The sequence below is a fragment of the Tasmannia lanceolata genome, unplaced genomic scaffold (genome assembly GCF_043159265.1).
Source record: "Tasmannia lanceolata isolate RefF3 unplaced genomic scaffold, GAP_Taslan_0.1 ptg000038l, whole genome shotgun sequence".
In the NCBI taxonomy this organism is placed as follows: domain Eukaryota; kingdom Viridiplantae; phylum Streptophyta; class Magnoliopsida; order Canellales; family Winteraceae; genus Tasmannia; species Tasmannia lanceolata.
Genome location: NW_027518715.1, coordinates 1,372,092 through 1,387,825, shown reverse-complemented (window position 1 = coordinate 1,387,825; position 15,734 = coordinate 1,372,092). Strand labels below are relative to the sequence as shown.

At 39.1% G+C, this 15,734-nt stretch overlaps 1 protein-coding gene across 1 annotated transcript; it reads left to right on the top strand.

Annotated features, from left to right (window-relative positions):
* The first annotated feature begins 1,677 nt into the window (after positions 1–1,677).
* LOC143862936 (uncharacterized) lies at positions 1,678–13,795 on the top strand. The gene is made up of 7 exons (XM_077373841.1): positions 1,678–3,148; positions 5,139–5,344; positions 5,998–6,770; positions 6,864–7,262; positions 7,371–8,224; positions 12,901–13,181; positions 13,310–13,795. Exons 1-7 carry the CDS (start codon positions 1,678–1,680, stop codon positions 13,793–13,795), a joined length of 4,470 nt encoding a protein of 1,489 aa, XP_077229956.1.
* Positions 13,796–15,734: the final 1,939 nt, after the last annotated feature.

The following is a 15,734-nucleotide window of genomic DNA, read 5'->3' as shown; positions in this document are numbered from 1 at the left end:
TCTCAAGCCTCACCTTCCGGGTCCAGACCTCATGGCTCACCTTCTGGGTTCGTGGCCCAAGGAGGGTTCGGATCTCAAGGCCAGCTCTCCAATTCTTCTCCTCCCCCTAATCTAAAGCTCGTTGAAGCTGCCAAATTTGAAAAAATTCAAGTTGGAAAAGACAAAACCCAGTCAGCTTTCCCTCTCAAACCTGGGAATTACTCTCGCCCTCTGCAAAACCAAAAAATCCCTCCATTCACCTTCTCTACCCCCAATCAATCCTCTGATAGTTCAGGGATTTTGGGACTTGGAAAGCCTGCTACTTCCCTCCTCCCCTCAGCATCCCACTTTCCCTCTGCAACCCCTCTAAAGCCACTGCAAGCCCAAAACCCTGTTACTTCCTTGAATATGCAGCAGAATCAAAATGCCCCAGAGGAGAGACCTTGCAATAACAAACACCCCGTTAAACCTTGGGCTACTCTGTTCTCTTCGCCCAAATCTAACCTTGATCCTTCTTTGAATTGAGTTACCCCGTCCAAGAATCCTGAAGGAAAAAAAATGGCTGTTTTTGAAGATGAAGAGGAAGTGAAGGAAGTCAGAGATGGGAAAACTGCCTGATCAGATACCTTCTCAGGAAGAGGCCGTATTTCGTAGCTCTCAAAGAAAATCTAACTCGAAAATGGAAACTTCGGGGGGATTTTCAAATTTTCACTCTAAACAGGGGTTTTTTTGTATTCAAATTCAGTTGCCCTGAGGACTGCACTCTCATCCTTGAAAATAATCAGACTTATGGTGGCAGACCTTTGCTTCTAAGGAAATGGGTATTGAAAAAATCGACCTACAATCCGTCCCTGTTTGGATCTGGCTCCCTGACCTTCCTTTGCAATTCTGGAATCAGAAGGGTCTTAGCAAAATAGGGAGTATCATTGGTAACCCTCTCTACTCGGATTCTATGACTACTGAAGCTACAAGGCTAACTTATGCTAGACTTTGTGTAGAAGTCGATGTTGGTGATGATCTCCCTGATTCTGTCCTTATTCAAACGTCCAGAGGAATCCAAGCTCAGGAAGTGGTCTATGACTGGAAGCCCTCAGCTTGTAAATCCTGTAAAACCTTCTCCCACTCTGAAAACTCTTGTCTAACAAAAACCTTTGTTTCAAAACCTACCCAGAAAAAGGAATGGAGACCTGTCAATGCTCAATCAGAAACTCTCCATGACCCAAAAAACCCTGATAATTCCTCTGATACCCCCAAAAAAAAGTCAAATGATTCTCTCCCATCCTCCCCTAAGTCTTCAAATAAGTATTCGTGTGCCAATTCATCTGTCCTAAATCTTGTTGCCCTGCAAAATAAATTTGATATACTTGCAACAGATCCTGAACATTGTAATAACCCTTGCCCCCAATCATTTCAAGAAGAACATTTTGAACCCAGAGAATCACCTGTCCATGACATAGATACAAACCTCCCCGTTCTTCCCAACCAAAGCCCTTTGGAAGACTCTACCCCAAGAGATAGCACTCCTATAGAAAAGCAGTGTAAAATTTCTGCTAAATCCCTTCCTGGCCCAAATTCAATTAGGATCCCTGATGAAAATTCCGTTGAAACTGACCAGTCACCCATCTCTGTTGTCCATGCTTCCTCTTCTTCTCTCTCTGCCCCTGTGGCTGCTAGTACAGCCCAAATTCCTCCGTTGTAATGATGATCAAATTTGCTGTGTGGAACATCAGAGGACTTGGTACTTCTGAGAAGAGAAAAGAAGTAAAGCACCTCATTAAAATAAAAAATCTTGAGCTCCTTTGTCTTACTGAGACTAGAGCTACTGAGAATAAGCTGGCTCCCTATCTTTTTGAATTGGCTCCTGGTTGGAAATGTGTCACAAATTACCAATATGTTGACAATGGTAGAATCTGGGTCATCTGGAATTCGGGTGCCATAAATTTCATTCCCATTTTCATTTCTGATCAGTGTATTCATGGTAGAGCCCAGCTTTTGCACACAAACAAAGAATTTCTGATTTCTGCCATCTATGCTCATAATTATGGTAGGGAAAGAAGACGATTGTGGGAGTCCCTTAAATCCATCCCAAATTCTGGTTTACCTTGGATAGCTTGTGGCGACTTCAACATCATTCGATTCCTGGGGGAGAAATTTGGGGGTTCCTGCCCTACTCGAGAAGATATGGAAGACTTCAATGACTACATTGACCATTGCTCTCTTCATGATCTTAACTCTGTTGGAGAAAGTCTTTCATGGTCTAACAATTCTAGAACTGGAGATTTAAAGCTCAGAAAACTTGACCGCGCTCTGGTCAATGATGGCTGGATCTCAGCCTTCCCTGCCTCCTTTGTGAAATACAAAAGCCAAAATATTTCTGACCACTCTCCTCTTGTAATTTTCCTGCAAGAAGAACTCCCTAATGGTCCCAAACCTTTCAGATTCTTTAATGTCTGGCTAGAAGACTTATCCATTTATGAAACGGTGGAAAGAGCTTGGAAAGAAAAGGTCAGTGGCTCCCCCATGTACAGAATCACTCAAAAGCTAAAGCTTGTTAAGGAGGCCATAAAGATCTGGAACAAGGATATTTTTGGAAGGGTGGATGTTAAACTTCCAGTGATAAGGAGGAACTTAGAATATTTGCAGGCTCAAGTTAAAGCCAATCCAAGCAATTTAGAGCTGAGAAAGAAAGCTGATGATCTTAAAGAATTTTTTATCCTTACAGCAAGACAGGAGGAAGCAATCCTGAGACAGAAGGCTAGAAATAACTGGCTTACTAGGCGTGACACCAATTCACAGTTCTTCCATCCTGCGGTTAATGCTAGGAGGAACAGAAACAACATCTATGGGACTACAACTGACCATGGAGAGATTAGTTCTAACCCTGCAGATATTGCCAATGCCTTTGTCAACTATTTCTCTTGCATCCTGAACTCTGATGATCTCTCTCCTGAGCCGTCTGCTATTCCTGAACCTGTCAAAAAGCTATCTGATGCCCAAGCTGTTTGGTTATCTAGACCTGTCCTGAGAGATGAAGTTGATATGGTGATCAAGCAATGTGATGGGGAAAAAAGCCCTGGCCCTGATGGGTTTAATGGGCAATTTTTCAAATCCTTCTGGTACCTAATTGGTGATGAGGTCAGTATTGCGATTTTTGAGTTCTTCAGAAAAGGTAAGCTTCTGAAATCAATCAACTCTACTTTTATTTGTCTTATTCCAAAACCCCCGAGTCTACCTCTCCTGACCAATCCGGTCTATTTCCCTCTGTAACTTCTTATACAAAATAATTTCAAAAATTTTGGCTACCAGGCTTAAAAGGGTCCTCAGCGACATTATAAGCCCAAATCAGTCTGCCTTTGTGGAGGGCAGACTCATCCAAGAAAATCTTCCTCTCACAAACGACCTTATTCATAATTTCCATAAGCATAATGGTTCTTCTTCCCCTGCTATGTGTCTTAAGCTTGACATTCGTAAAGCTTTTGACAATGTCTGCCGTTCTAGCCTTCTTTTATTTATGAAAAAAATAGGCTTCAATGAAGTCTGGTGTCTTTGGATTAGTCAGTGCATCTCTGATCCTTCCTTTTCTATCCTTATAAATGGGTCTCCTAAAGGGTTTTTCTTATCCTCTTTTTTTTTTTTTTTTGGTAGGTTTTTTTTCTTATCCTCTAATGGAATTAGACAAGGGGATCCCCTTTCTCCTCTTCTTTTTTCTATTGTTATAAAAATGTTTTCTATCATTTTCAATGAGGCCATGGTATCCAATCAAATTCGCACTCCATTCAGGAGGGGAGACCTTCAAATCAGCCATCTGCTCTTTGCTGATGATGTGATTCTGTTTGCCAGTGCTGATAGAATTACTGCGAGTGGTATTACCAACTGCTTGGACAAATTCTCTGCTTGCTCTGGTCTTTCAATCAATCTTCTTAAGAGTGAAGTGTTCTTTTTTTCTTTTTTTTTGATTGGTAAGCTGGGGTTAGGCAGACCCCGACCAGATAGCATTGAACTAATAAGAACGGATTACAAAGGGGGCCCAGCAGGGCAACAAAGGCAAATAGCCAAAAGAAAAATCAAAGAGCATAGCAGAAAAAGCCCACAAGTGGGGTTACAGGCATTACCCCAACTCCAATACCGAAACACAATACAGACCGTCACTACGGTCTGGCTCGCAACGATAATCCTACAAACGAGGATAAAGGTAGCCGTCTGCATCCAGATCCAGAATATCCCTAAGCTTTGGGGGGACACTATACGGGGGGAGGACCGCCCCTTCGCAACAGCAGTCGGGCTTGGACAGAAAATCCGCAGCCCCATTCGCCTCTCTCCTAGTATGGGACACTTGCCAGTTCGGGTGTTTCTAAGGGCCTCGCGAATTTCTTCGACAATTGGAATGGCTTTCCAGGGGCACTCCCACTTCTCTAAAATCACATTTACCGCGGCCAAAGAGTCGGATTCGATCCAGATGGAATCATGCCCCTCCGTGCGCGCTAGTCTGATGCCATGGAGGATGGCTTTCATTTCCAGAAGATGGATCTCCTCACAACCCAACCGAAGAGAGAACAGGACCTGGACCTCCCCCGCAGAATTCCAAATTAAACCTCCTATTCTACCCATCCCATTCTGAACAGCAGCATCAGTGTTAATCTTGGAAACACCATGCTCCGGCCTGGTCCAGGAGCAGAATACAACGTCATTCTTCACTTGGAAACAAGGCAGACCAAACTGGGCAGCAGTTGTAACTTTTTTCCGACTCTCAACGACCCAGTTGAAGATGAACTAATCTAGAATGAATTAACCTGAGGCAACTTTGGAGGGTACTGATCTTATGGCAAGGCGGCTTCCCATGTAACCGACTGTTCCTTTCTCTCCAGATCATGTATAACACCGCACAGAAACTGATCCGTATAATCGAGGTGGCCTGCCCATCCCCTTTAAACTTTTCCCTGATCCACAATTCTTCTTGTAAGAGGGACTTGAGAGGTTTCCTCCTGTACCCACACCGCCACAGAATAGACCTCCAGATCCAAGCCGAATAGGAGCATTGAAAAAAGAGATGATTTACAGATTCAGGCCCAGCTTTGCAAAGAAGACAACTGAGATCTCTGTTAGAGCCGAGGAAGCAAAGTCTGTCTCGAGTACTTAGCCTGTTATGCATTGCTTGCCAGGTGGTAAAACTGTGTCTGGGAATATGGCCTTTATTCCAGATAGTCTTGAACCAAGGAACTTCAGCCCATCTAGTTCTAATTTGGTTCCAAGCAGATCTGAGAGTAAATTTCCCATTTGGGTTGGCTTTCCAAATAATTCTGTCGGCTTCGATTTTGGAGTACAGCCCAGTTGTCATAATCTTGTGGAGTTGGGGCAAATGAGCCTGGTGTGTGATGTGCTCCCAACTCCCATTATGCTTCATACATTCGATAGATGTCTTCTTGGTTAGGCAGAATATCTCTCCTTCAGATGTCATAGTGTGGACGGGACCAGCCGGATGCCACGGGTCAGTCCAAAAATCAAGATCTCGACCTTGGCCCACACAATAGCACAGAAATGGCTTGGCCGAAGCTCTGCAGTTGAAGATACTTTCACCCCCCAGGCCAGGTTCGAAGGCATGGGTCTATTCCAAAAATTACTTTTCTTGAGGTATTTGACTTTAAACCATCTAACCCACAAGGATTTCCTGTGCTGAACAATGTGCCAGAGGAGTTTCAATTGAGAGGCTCTGTTGATGTCAACAACTCTGCGAATGCCCACTCCCCCTTCACATTTAGGCTGACAGACCAAGTCCCAAGCAATTGGAGAGTACTTTTTCTGATGGTCCGTCCCCCCCCAGAGGAAGTTTCTAAACATTTTCTCGACCTCGAGCAGAATTCCCATGGGGATATTGTAGGTAGCAGACCAGTAAATCTGGAAGGAGGTGAGAACAGCTTTGATCAGTTCTATTCTTCCAGCCCGGGATAGCTTTTTGTTATTCCACATGCCTAACCTGCGCCGAATTTTGGTCAATAATGGCTGGCAATCGTGGCTGGACAGCCTCTTGGTAATCAGGGGGAGACCCAGGTATTTAATTGGGAGCGATCCTTCCTTGATGCAGAGGGAGGAGCAAAGCTGACTCTTAAGCTGGTCGGTAGTGCCGGACAGGAAAGCTTCACTTTTCTGAACGTTGACCTCGAGCCCAGCAATGAGCTTGAAAGATTGGAGGCATTCTTTAATACCTGCAACAGATTCAAGGTCAGGGGTGATGAAAACCATTACATCATCAGCATACATGAGATGGTTGATCATGAGATTTCCTTTGGAAAACGGAGTATTGATTTTACCCAAGGCTTGAGTGAAGTGTTCTTTTCTGGGGGAGATAACTCTTTGAAACAAAGCATTACCCAATCCTTGGGGATCCCAGAGGGGACCCTCCCTGTTACTTACCTCGGCCGTCCTCTCATCCCTTCGAGACTCACCTCTAGGCAATGTCAACTCCTGATCACAAAAATGAGAAAAAGAATTGCCTCGTGGAACAACAAGCATTTATCTCGTGCTGGGAGGCTGGAATTGATCCAATCAATCCTCAACTCCCTTCACCTATACTGGACTGCTGCGTTTAATCTTCCACAAAGCTCCATAAATGAAATTGAGCGCATTTGCAGGACTTTCCTATGGTCAGGTTCAGACTCAAAGAAGTGCTATCACCCTGTTGCCTGGGAGGTTGTCTGCCAAACTAAAGAAGAGGGGGGCATTGGAATTCGCAGGCTATTAGACCTCAATAAAGCTAGTAAGATGAAACTTCTTTGGAACATTGTGGCTAGTAACAAGTCCTTGTGGGCTCAATGGGTTTAGAAAAAGTATATCAGGGGGCGGAATCTCTGGCTTATGAAAAGCCCTTGCAAGACATCTTGGGGTTTCAGGGGCATTATTCAGGCTAGGAGTTGCCTTCAACCATTTGTGTGCTACTCAATTGGTGATGGTTCTGGTATTGATTTTTGGAAGCAGCCTTGGCATCCAGGAGGAATCATTCAGCAACAATCTTCTATAGGCTCATTTGCCAGTAATATCCTGGTAAATGCTTCAGTAAAAGACTTATTTCAAAATGGGGCTTGGGGCAGTCTCATAGATCAGCCTCAGAATAGGGAACTAAAGGAAATTCTTAGTTCTGCCCTGATCAACTCTTCTCTGGAAGACTCTGCTATTTGGATGCTGACTCCCAGTGGGAAATTCACCTTGAAATCTGCATGGGAATCAATCAGGGATAAATATCTAAAAGTGAGCTGGCACTCCACAATCTGGTTCTCAGGAAATATTCCAAGGCATGCCTTCTCCTGCTAGCAAGCATTCCTTTCAAGGCTCTCCACAAAGGACAGATTAATTAGGCATGGTTCCCAGCTTCCTCCGGAATGCTTTCTCTGCTTGCATAGCTCGGAAAGCATAGATCACATCTTTTTCGAATGTGGGTACTCAAAATGGATCTGGGGGATTATTCTAAAGAACCTGAAAATTAAAAGGAGAATCTTGAATCTGCACTCTGAAGAAGAATGGATCAGAAACAGCTTCAAGGGTAAAGGTCAGCTCAGTACTGCTATTCGTCTTCTCTTTCAGGCTTCCATTTATTCTATTTGGTTTGAAAGAAATGAAAGAGCCCATGGCAAGGCTCCCCAACACAAACAGCAAACATTGGCCCACATTCTGGCTATTGTTAGGACCCAGCTCATAGAGTTGCAAAGAAATGATTTGGTAAATCAAAACAGTATCTGTTGCTCAAAATTTTTAAATCTCCCCTGCTACTTGAAGCAAAAAACAGCCAAGTTTTGCATTTGGGAAAAGCCCTCCGATCCCTGGGTTAAGATTAACACTGATGCTTCTCTTTTGAATGGAAGAGGGGGTTTGGGAGGCGTCATTAGAAACCACAAGGGCCACTGTCTAAAATGGTTCTCGGCTACTGTCTGTGCTGAAAAGGATCCAATCAACCTCCTTGAGCTGCAAGCTATTCTAATGGGAATCCAACTAGCAGCAAAACATAAGTTTTCAAAAGTTTGGATTGAATCGGATTCATCATTGGCGGTAAACATTATTAATAACAATGCTCAATGCCCGTGGAAGGCTATCCCTGTCCTGGCACATATAAGAAGATCGCTGCAGAATTTCCACTCTTGGAAAGCTTCCCATATCTGGAGAGAAGGAAATGCAGTGGCTGATGTCCTTTCTAAACTTGATTTCTCGTATAAAGGTGAAGATCTCGACCTTCCTACCATCTCTCCTCTTCTTCTGGACTGTATGGCTCTAGGCTCCTCGAAATTCCAGCATCCTCGATTGTAATTTTTCTCTTTTCTGGGTTTCGATTGTATTTGGGTGGGTGCCCTTTTTCCTACCTGGTTTTGTTCCAGGCCCCCTTTTGTATTTTTTTTTTTTTTAATCAAATCTGGTAGGGGTCTTGCCTAACCCCAGCTCAATTATCAAAAAAAAAAGAAAAAAAAGATGGAGGTTTTATAAAGTTTCTAAAATCAGAAACTTTCTGTTTTTTTCATTCTCCCTCCTTCATCAACTAAATTTAAGATTCATTACCATCGCATCCTCAGCAACTAAACCCTAGAGATGGTGTCAAGGAGCTTTGAGCCAAGTTTTGAGAGGAGAATGAGAGGGCACTTAATCTTGGATTTAATTGCTGAAGGATGGAGATTGAGAAAATAAAAAGTTTCTTATTATAGAAACTTTTTAAAATATCAATCTTGTACACTTAGTAAACCCTAGAGATGGAGATTGAAAAAATAGAGAGTTTCGTATTTTAGAAACTTTATAAAACATCAATCTTTTACACCTAGTAAATCCTAGAGATGCTGTCAAGGAGCTTTTAGACTGATCTTCTATACTATTGAAACTCTACAGATGATGTCAATGAGCTTTTAGCCAAGTTTTGAGACTAGAATCAGAGGGTAATGAATCGTAGATTTATTGATAAAAGATGGAGATTGAAAAAATAAAAATTTTCTTATTTTAGAAACTTTATAAACCATCCATCTTTTAGACATATGAGACCCTATAGATGGTGTGAAGGAGCTTTTATCCATGTTATGAGATGAAGATAAGATGATTTTGAATCTTTGATTTTGTTGATGAAAAATGGAGATTGAAAAAATAGAAAGTTTCTAATTTTAGAAACTTTAAAAAACATCCACCTTTTAGACATAGGAAACCCTAGAGATGGTGTCAAGGAGGTTTGAGCCATGTTTTAGGATGAATTAGCGATGGTATTGAATTTTAAAGTTAATTGATGAAGGATGGCGAAATAATAAATAGTTTCTTATTTTAGAAACTTTATAGACATATGAAACCCTAGGAGATGGTGTCAAGGAGCTTTTCGCCAAGTTTTGATACGAGGATGATATGGTATTGAATCTTAGATTTAGTTGATGAAGGATGGAGATTGAAAAACAGAAAGTTTCTAATCTTAGAAACTTTATAAAATATCCATCTATTTGACATAGGAAACCCTCTAGACGGTGTGAAGGAGCTTTTAGCCAAGTTTTGAGATGAGGATTAGATGTTATTAAATCTTAGATTGAGTTGATGAATGATGGAGATTGAAAAAATATAATGTTTCTAATTTTAGAAACTTTATAAAACACCCATCTTTCTATTCCCCTAGAGATGGTGTGAAGGAGCTTTTTGCCAAGTTTTGAGAAGAGGATGAGATGGTATTGAATCTTAGATTTAGTTGATATGCTTTTAGCAAAGTTTTGGGATGATGATGAGATGGTATTGAATCTTAGACTTAGTTGATGAAGGATGGAGATTCACAAAATAGAAAGTTTCTTATTGTAAAAACTTTATAAAACATCCATCTTTTATGGTATTGAAACCCTAGAGATGATTTCAACGAGCTTTTAGCCAATTTTTTTGGATGAGAATGAGAGGGTACTGAATCTTAGATTTAGTGGATGTAGGATGGAGATTGAAAAGACAGAAAGTTTCTGATTTTAGAAACTTTATAAAACATTCATCTTTTAGACATAGGAAACACTAGAGATGGTGTCAAGGAGCTTTTATCCATCTCATCCTCATCCCAAAACATGACCAGGTCCCTTGTCACCTTCTCTAGGGTTTAGTAACGGTAAAAGATTGATGTTTTAAAAGTTTCTAAAATAAGAAACTTTCTATTTTTAAAATCTCCAATTTTCACCAACTAAATCTAAGATTCAATATCATGTTATCCTCATCTCAAAACTTGGCTAAAAGCTCCTTGACACAATCTCTAGGGTTTCCTATGTATAAACAATGGACGTTTTACAAAGTTTCTAAAAAAAAACATTTCTAGTTTTTCAATCTCCATCTTTCATCAACTAAATCTAAGATTTAATACCATCTCATCACCATCCCAAAACATGGCTAAAAGCTCATTGACACCATCTCTAGGGTCTCTCATGTCTAAAAGATAGATGTTTTATAAAGTTTCTAAAATAAGAAACTTTCTACTTTTTCATTCTCCATCCTCTATCAACTAAATCGAAGATTCAATACCATCTTATTCTCTTCTTAAAACTTGGCTAAAAGCTCATTCACACCATATCTAGAGTTTCCTATGTCTAAAAGATGGATGTTTTACAAAGTTTTTAAAATAAGAAACTTTATTTATTTTTAATCTCCATCCTTCATTAACTCAATCTAAGATTCAAAACCATCTCATCATCAACCCAAAAATTGGCTAAAAGCCCCTTGACACCATCTCAAGGGTCTCCTATGTATAAAAGATGAATGTTTTATAAAATTTCTAAAATAAGAAACTTTCTATTTTTTCAATCTACATCCTTTATAAACTAAATCTATTATTCACTACCATCTCATCCTCGTCTCAAACCTTGGCAAAAAGCTCTTTGACACCATCTTTAGGGTATCCTATGTGTAAAAGATGGACTTTTTATAAAGTTTCTAAAATAAGAAACTTTCAATTTTTTCAATATCCATCCTTCATCAACTAAATCTAAGATTAAATACCATCTCATCCTCATTTCAAAACATGGCTTAAAGCGCCTTTACACCAACTCTAGGGTTTACTCAGTCTAAAAGATTCTTGTTTTATAAAGTTTCTAAAATAAGAAACTTTCTATTTTTTCAATCTCCATCCTTCATCAACTAAATCTATGATTCAATACCCTCTCATTTTCATCTCAAAGCAAGGCTAAAAGCTCGTTGACATCATCTCTAGGGTTTCTTATGTCTAAATGATAGATGTTATATAAAGTTTATAAAATAAGAAACTTTCTATTTTTCAGTCTCCATCCTTCATCAACTAAATCTAAGATGCAAAATCATCTCATCCTCATCCCAAAACATGACTTAAAGCTCCTTGACACCTGTCTCTAGGGTTTCCTATGTCTAAAAGATTGTTGTTTTGTAAAGTTTCTAAACTAAGAAACTTTCTATTTTTTCAATCTCCATCCTTCATCAACTAAATCGAAGATCAAATACCATCTGATCCTCATCTCAAAACTTGCCTAAAAGCTCCTTGACACCATCTTTAGGGTTTCATATGTCTAAAAGACGGACGTCTTATAAAATTTCAGAAATAAGAAACTTTCTATTTTTTCAATCTCTATCATTCATCAACTAAATCTAAGATTCAATTCCCTCTTATTCACATCACAAAACTTGGATAAAACTTTGTTGACATCATCTCTAGGGTTTCCGACGTCTAAAAGAACGATGTTTTTTAAAGTTTCTAAAATAAAAAATTTCTAGTTTTTCAAACTCCATCCTTCATCAACTAAATCTAAGATTGAACATCGTCTCATCCTCATCCCAAATTATCGCTAAAAGTTTCTCGACACCGTCTCTAGGGTCTCTTATGTCTAAAAGATGGATCTTTTATAAAGTTTCTAAAATTAGAAACTTTTTATTTTTTCAATCTCCATCATTTATCAACTAAATCTAAGATTCATTATCATCTCATCCTCATCTCAAAACTTTGCTAAAAGCACCTTCACACCATCTCTAGGGTTTCTAACGTCTAAAAGATGGATGTCTTACAAAGTTTCTAAAATAAGAAACTTTCTATTTTTTCAATCTCCATCCTTCATCAACTAAATCTAAGATTCAATATCATCTCATACTTATTCCAAAACAAGGCTAAAACTTCCTTGACACAATTACTAGGGTTTACTAAGTCTACAAGATTGATGTTTTGTAAAGTTTCTAAAATAAGAAACTTTCTTCTTTTCAATCTCCATCCTTAATTAACTAAATCTAAGATTCAATACCCTCTCATTCTCAACCCAAAACTTGGCTAAAAGCTCGTTGACATCATCTCTGGGGTTTCAATACCGTAAAAAATGGTCCTTGATCAAGTAAATCTAAGATTCATTACCATCTCATGCTCATCTCAAAACTTGGTTAAAGCTCCTTCACATCATCTATAGGATCTCTTATGTCTAAAAGATTGATGTTTTAGAAGTATCCTTAAGAGTAGGGAATTGGCTAAACCCCATATCTGTTACTTTGTGGGCAATAAAGCTGAAATTGATCTTTGGAACCAACCTTGGCATCCGCGCGGTGTCCTTTCTTCCCTCATATCAAGACATAGAGCTAATTCCCCCCTTTCATCCATGATTACTCTTGACCAATTGCACTATGAGGGATCCTGGAATCCTATTCTGAACATTGGATCTCTCATCTGTGAAAAAACCCTTTTATCCGAAGCCATCTTCAATGATTCAGCTAGCAACCGCCCTATTTGGAAACCAAACAGCAATGGTCTTTTCTCCGCGAAAAGTGGGTGGGAAGTCACTAGATAGAAATTTGAAAAACCTGTTTGGGCCTCGAGAATCTGGTTCAGATGCCATATCCCTCGTCATACTCTTGTCTCCTGAAAAGCTCTCATCAATGGCCTAAGTACCACTGATAATCTTTATTTCCTGGACTCTTCAGTAAGCAGGTCTTGTATCTTATGCAAATCAGGTCTTGAATCTGTTAACCACCTCTTCTTCCAATGTCCTTACTCGAATTGGATCTGGAAATCTCTTCTTGTGAAGCTCGGACACTGTCGCAATCTTAAACCTGACCTTCTTCAGGAAGAGCAATGGCTTGCTACCAACTTCAAAGGTGCAAGCCAGTCAGCTAAATTGGCCTACCTTGCTTTTGAAGCTTCAATATACAAAATCTGGATTGAGAGAAATCAGCGAGTATTCCATAATACTTCTCGTCCCAACACAGAGCTGATGTCTGATCTTCTTTCCCTGGTAAGATCAAAGATCAGGGCCTGAAGATTGAGGATGTTGATAACCAAAGCAATCTCTCTATAGCTTCCAACTTTGGATGTACCTTATGTCCTCAAATCTGTTCACCTCAAGCCGTTTCCTGGATCAAGCCGCTGCTTGGGTCTTTTAAAATCAACTCCGACGCTTCTTTGGATATTGAAGGAGGTGGTATTGGCGGTGCAATTAGGGACAACAATGGTTTCCTTGTTTCCATGTTCTCTGTGAACGTGGAGGGGGAGGATATTCTTGCTCTGGAAATTCGTGCTATCCTCGAAGGTTTGCAGCTGGCCGCATCTTTAGGCATCGATAAAATCTGGGTGGAAGTTGACTCTAAAACCGCTGCTGATGTGATCAACGGGAACTCGAAAATTCCTTGGAGGTGCTTCCATCGTACTAAGGCCATTCATCAGCTCTTATCTCTTTTTCTCCAATGGAAAATCTCTCACATATTGAGGGAAGGAAACAGTGTTGCTGATTTTCTATCCAAACGGAAATGCCCATGCAAAGGGATCGATATCCCTCCTTTCCTGTCTCCCCCGGCTCTCCTTCAGCTCCTGGATTCGAATAGGAGTGGCATTGAGTTCTGTAGAATGTAATTCCTCCATGTCTTGTAATTTTGTATTTTGGATTCTCTGTTGTTGGGAGCTTGTTCCCTTCTTGTTGGCTTTCCAGCCCCCTTAGTTGTACCTCTTTTTTTTTTCCTAATGCAGGTTGGGGTCTTGCCTAACCCCTGCTTACTCATCAAAAAAAAAGATGGATGTTTTATAAAGTTTCTAAAATAAGAAACTTTCTATTTTTTCAATCTCCATCCTTTATCAACTAAATCTAAGATTCAGTACTATGTAATGCTCATCTCAAAACTTGGCAAAAAGCGCTTTAACAATATCTCTAGGGTTTACCAAGTGTAAAAGATTGATGTTTTATAATGTTTCTAAAATAAGAAACTTTTTAGTTTTTCAATCACCATCCTTCAGCAACAAAATCTAAGCTTTAATACCCTCTCATTCTCAACTCAAAACTTGGCTAAAAGCTCCTTTACACTATCTCTAGGGTTTTCTATATCTTAAAGATGGATGTTTTATAAGGTTTCTAAAATAAGAGACTTTAAATTTTTTTAATCTCCATCCTTCATCAACTAAATTTAACATTCAATACCCTCTCAATTTCTAGTGTTTCAATATCATAAAAAATGGTCTTTCATCAACTTAATCTAAGATTCAATACCAACTCATTCTAAACTCTAAACTTGGCTAAAAGCTCCTTCACTCATCTCTAAGGTCTCCTATGTCTAAAAGAATTAGGTTTGATAAAGTTTCTAAATTAAGAAGATTTTTATCTTTTCAATCTTCATCTTTTATCAACTATATCTAAGATTCAATACCATCTCATCCCCAACCGAAAATTTGGCTAAAAGCTCCTTAACACATTCTTGAGGGTTTCCTTTATCTAAAAGATTGATGTTTTATATAGTTTCATAAATAAGAAACTTTCTATTTCTTTCTATTTGTTCAATCTCCATTGTTCATCAACTAAATCTATGATTCAATACCATCTAATCCAAATCTCAAAACTTGGCTAAGCTCTTTGACACAATCTCTAGGGTTTACTAAGAGTTAAAGATTGATGTTTTATAAAGTTTGTAAAAGAAGAAACTTTTTATTTTTTCAATCTCCATCCTTCAACAACTAAATCTAAGATTCAATACCCTCTCATTCTCATCTCAAAACTTAGCTAAAAGCTCCTTGACACGATCTCTAGGATTTCCTATGTCTAAAAGATAGATGTTTTATAAAGTTTCTAAAATAAGAAACTTTCTATTTTTTTCAATCTCCATCATTCATCAACTAAATCTAAGATTCAATACCCTCTCGTTCTAATCCCAAAACTTGGTTAAAAGCTCGTTGACATCATCTCTAGGGTTTCAATACCGTAAAAGATGGTCATTCATCCACTAGATATCTGATTAAATACCATCTCATCCTCATCTCAAAACTTGGCTAAAAACTCCAGGACACCATCTCTAGGGTCTCATATGTCTAAAAAATTGATGTTTTAAAAAGTTTCTAAAATAAGAAACTTTCTAGTATTTAAATCTCTATCATTTATCAACTAAATCTAAGATTCGATACCATCTCATTCTCATCTAAAAACTTGGCTAAAAGCTCTTTAACACCATCTCTAGGGTGTCCTATGTCCAAAAAGATGGATTTTTATAAACTTTCTAAAATAAGAAACTTTTTATTTTTCAATATACATGTTTCATCAACTAAATCTAAGAATAATACCATCTAATCCGCAACTCAAAATTTGGCTAAAAGCTCCTTCACAACAACTTTAGCGTATACTAAGGGTAAAAGATTCATGTTTTATAAAGTTTCTAAAATAAGAACCTTTCTATTTTTTCAATCTCCATCCTTCATCAACTAAATCTAAGATTCAATACCATCTAATCATCTTCTCAAAACATGGCTAAAAGCTCCTTAACACCATCTCGAGGATTTCCTATTTCTAAAAGATGGATGTTTTATAAAGTTT

Excerpts from the sequence above, each read along its gene's own strand:
- LOC143862936 (XM_077373841.1), top strand. The coding sequence starts at position 1,678 with ATGATGATCAAATTTGCTGTGTGGAACATCAGAGGACTTGGTACTTCT. Across the intron at positions 5,345-5,997 it reads AGTTGGGGCAAATGAGCCTG|CCTCTTGGTAATCAGGGGGA; the intron begins GTGTGTGATGTG and ends GTGGCTGGACAG. Across the intron at positions 6,771-6,863 it reads AACATTGTGGCTAGTAACAA|GGGCATTATTCAGGCTAGGA; the intron begins GTCCTTGTGGGC and ends TTGGGGTTTCAG.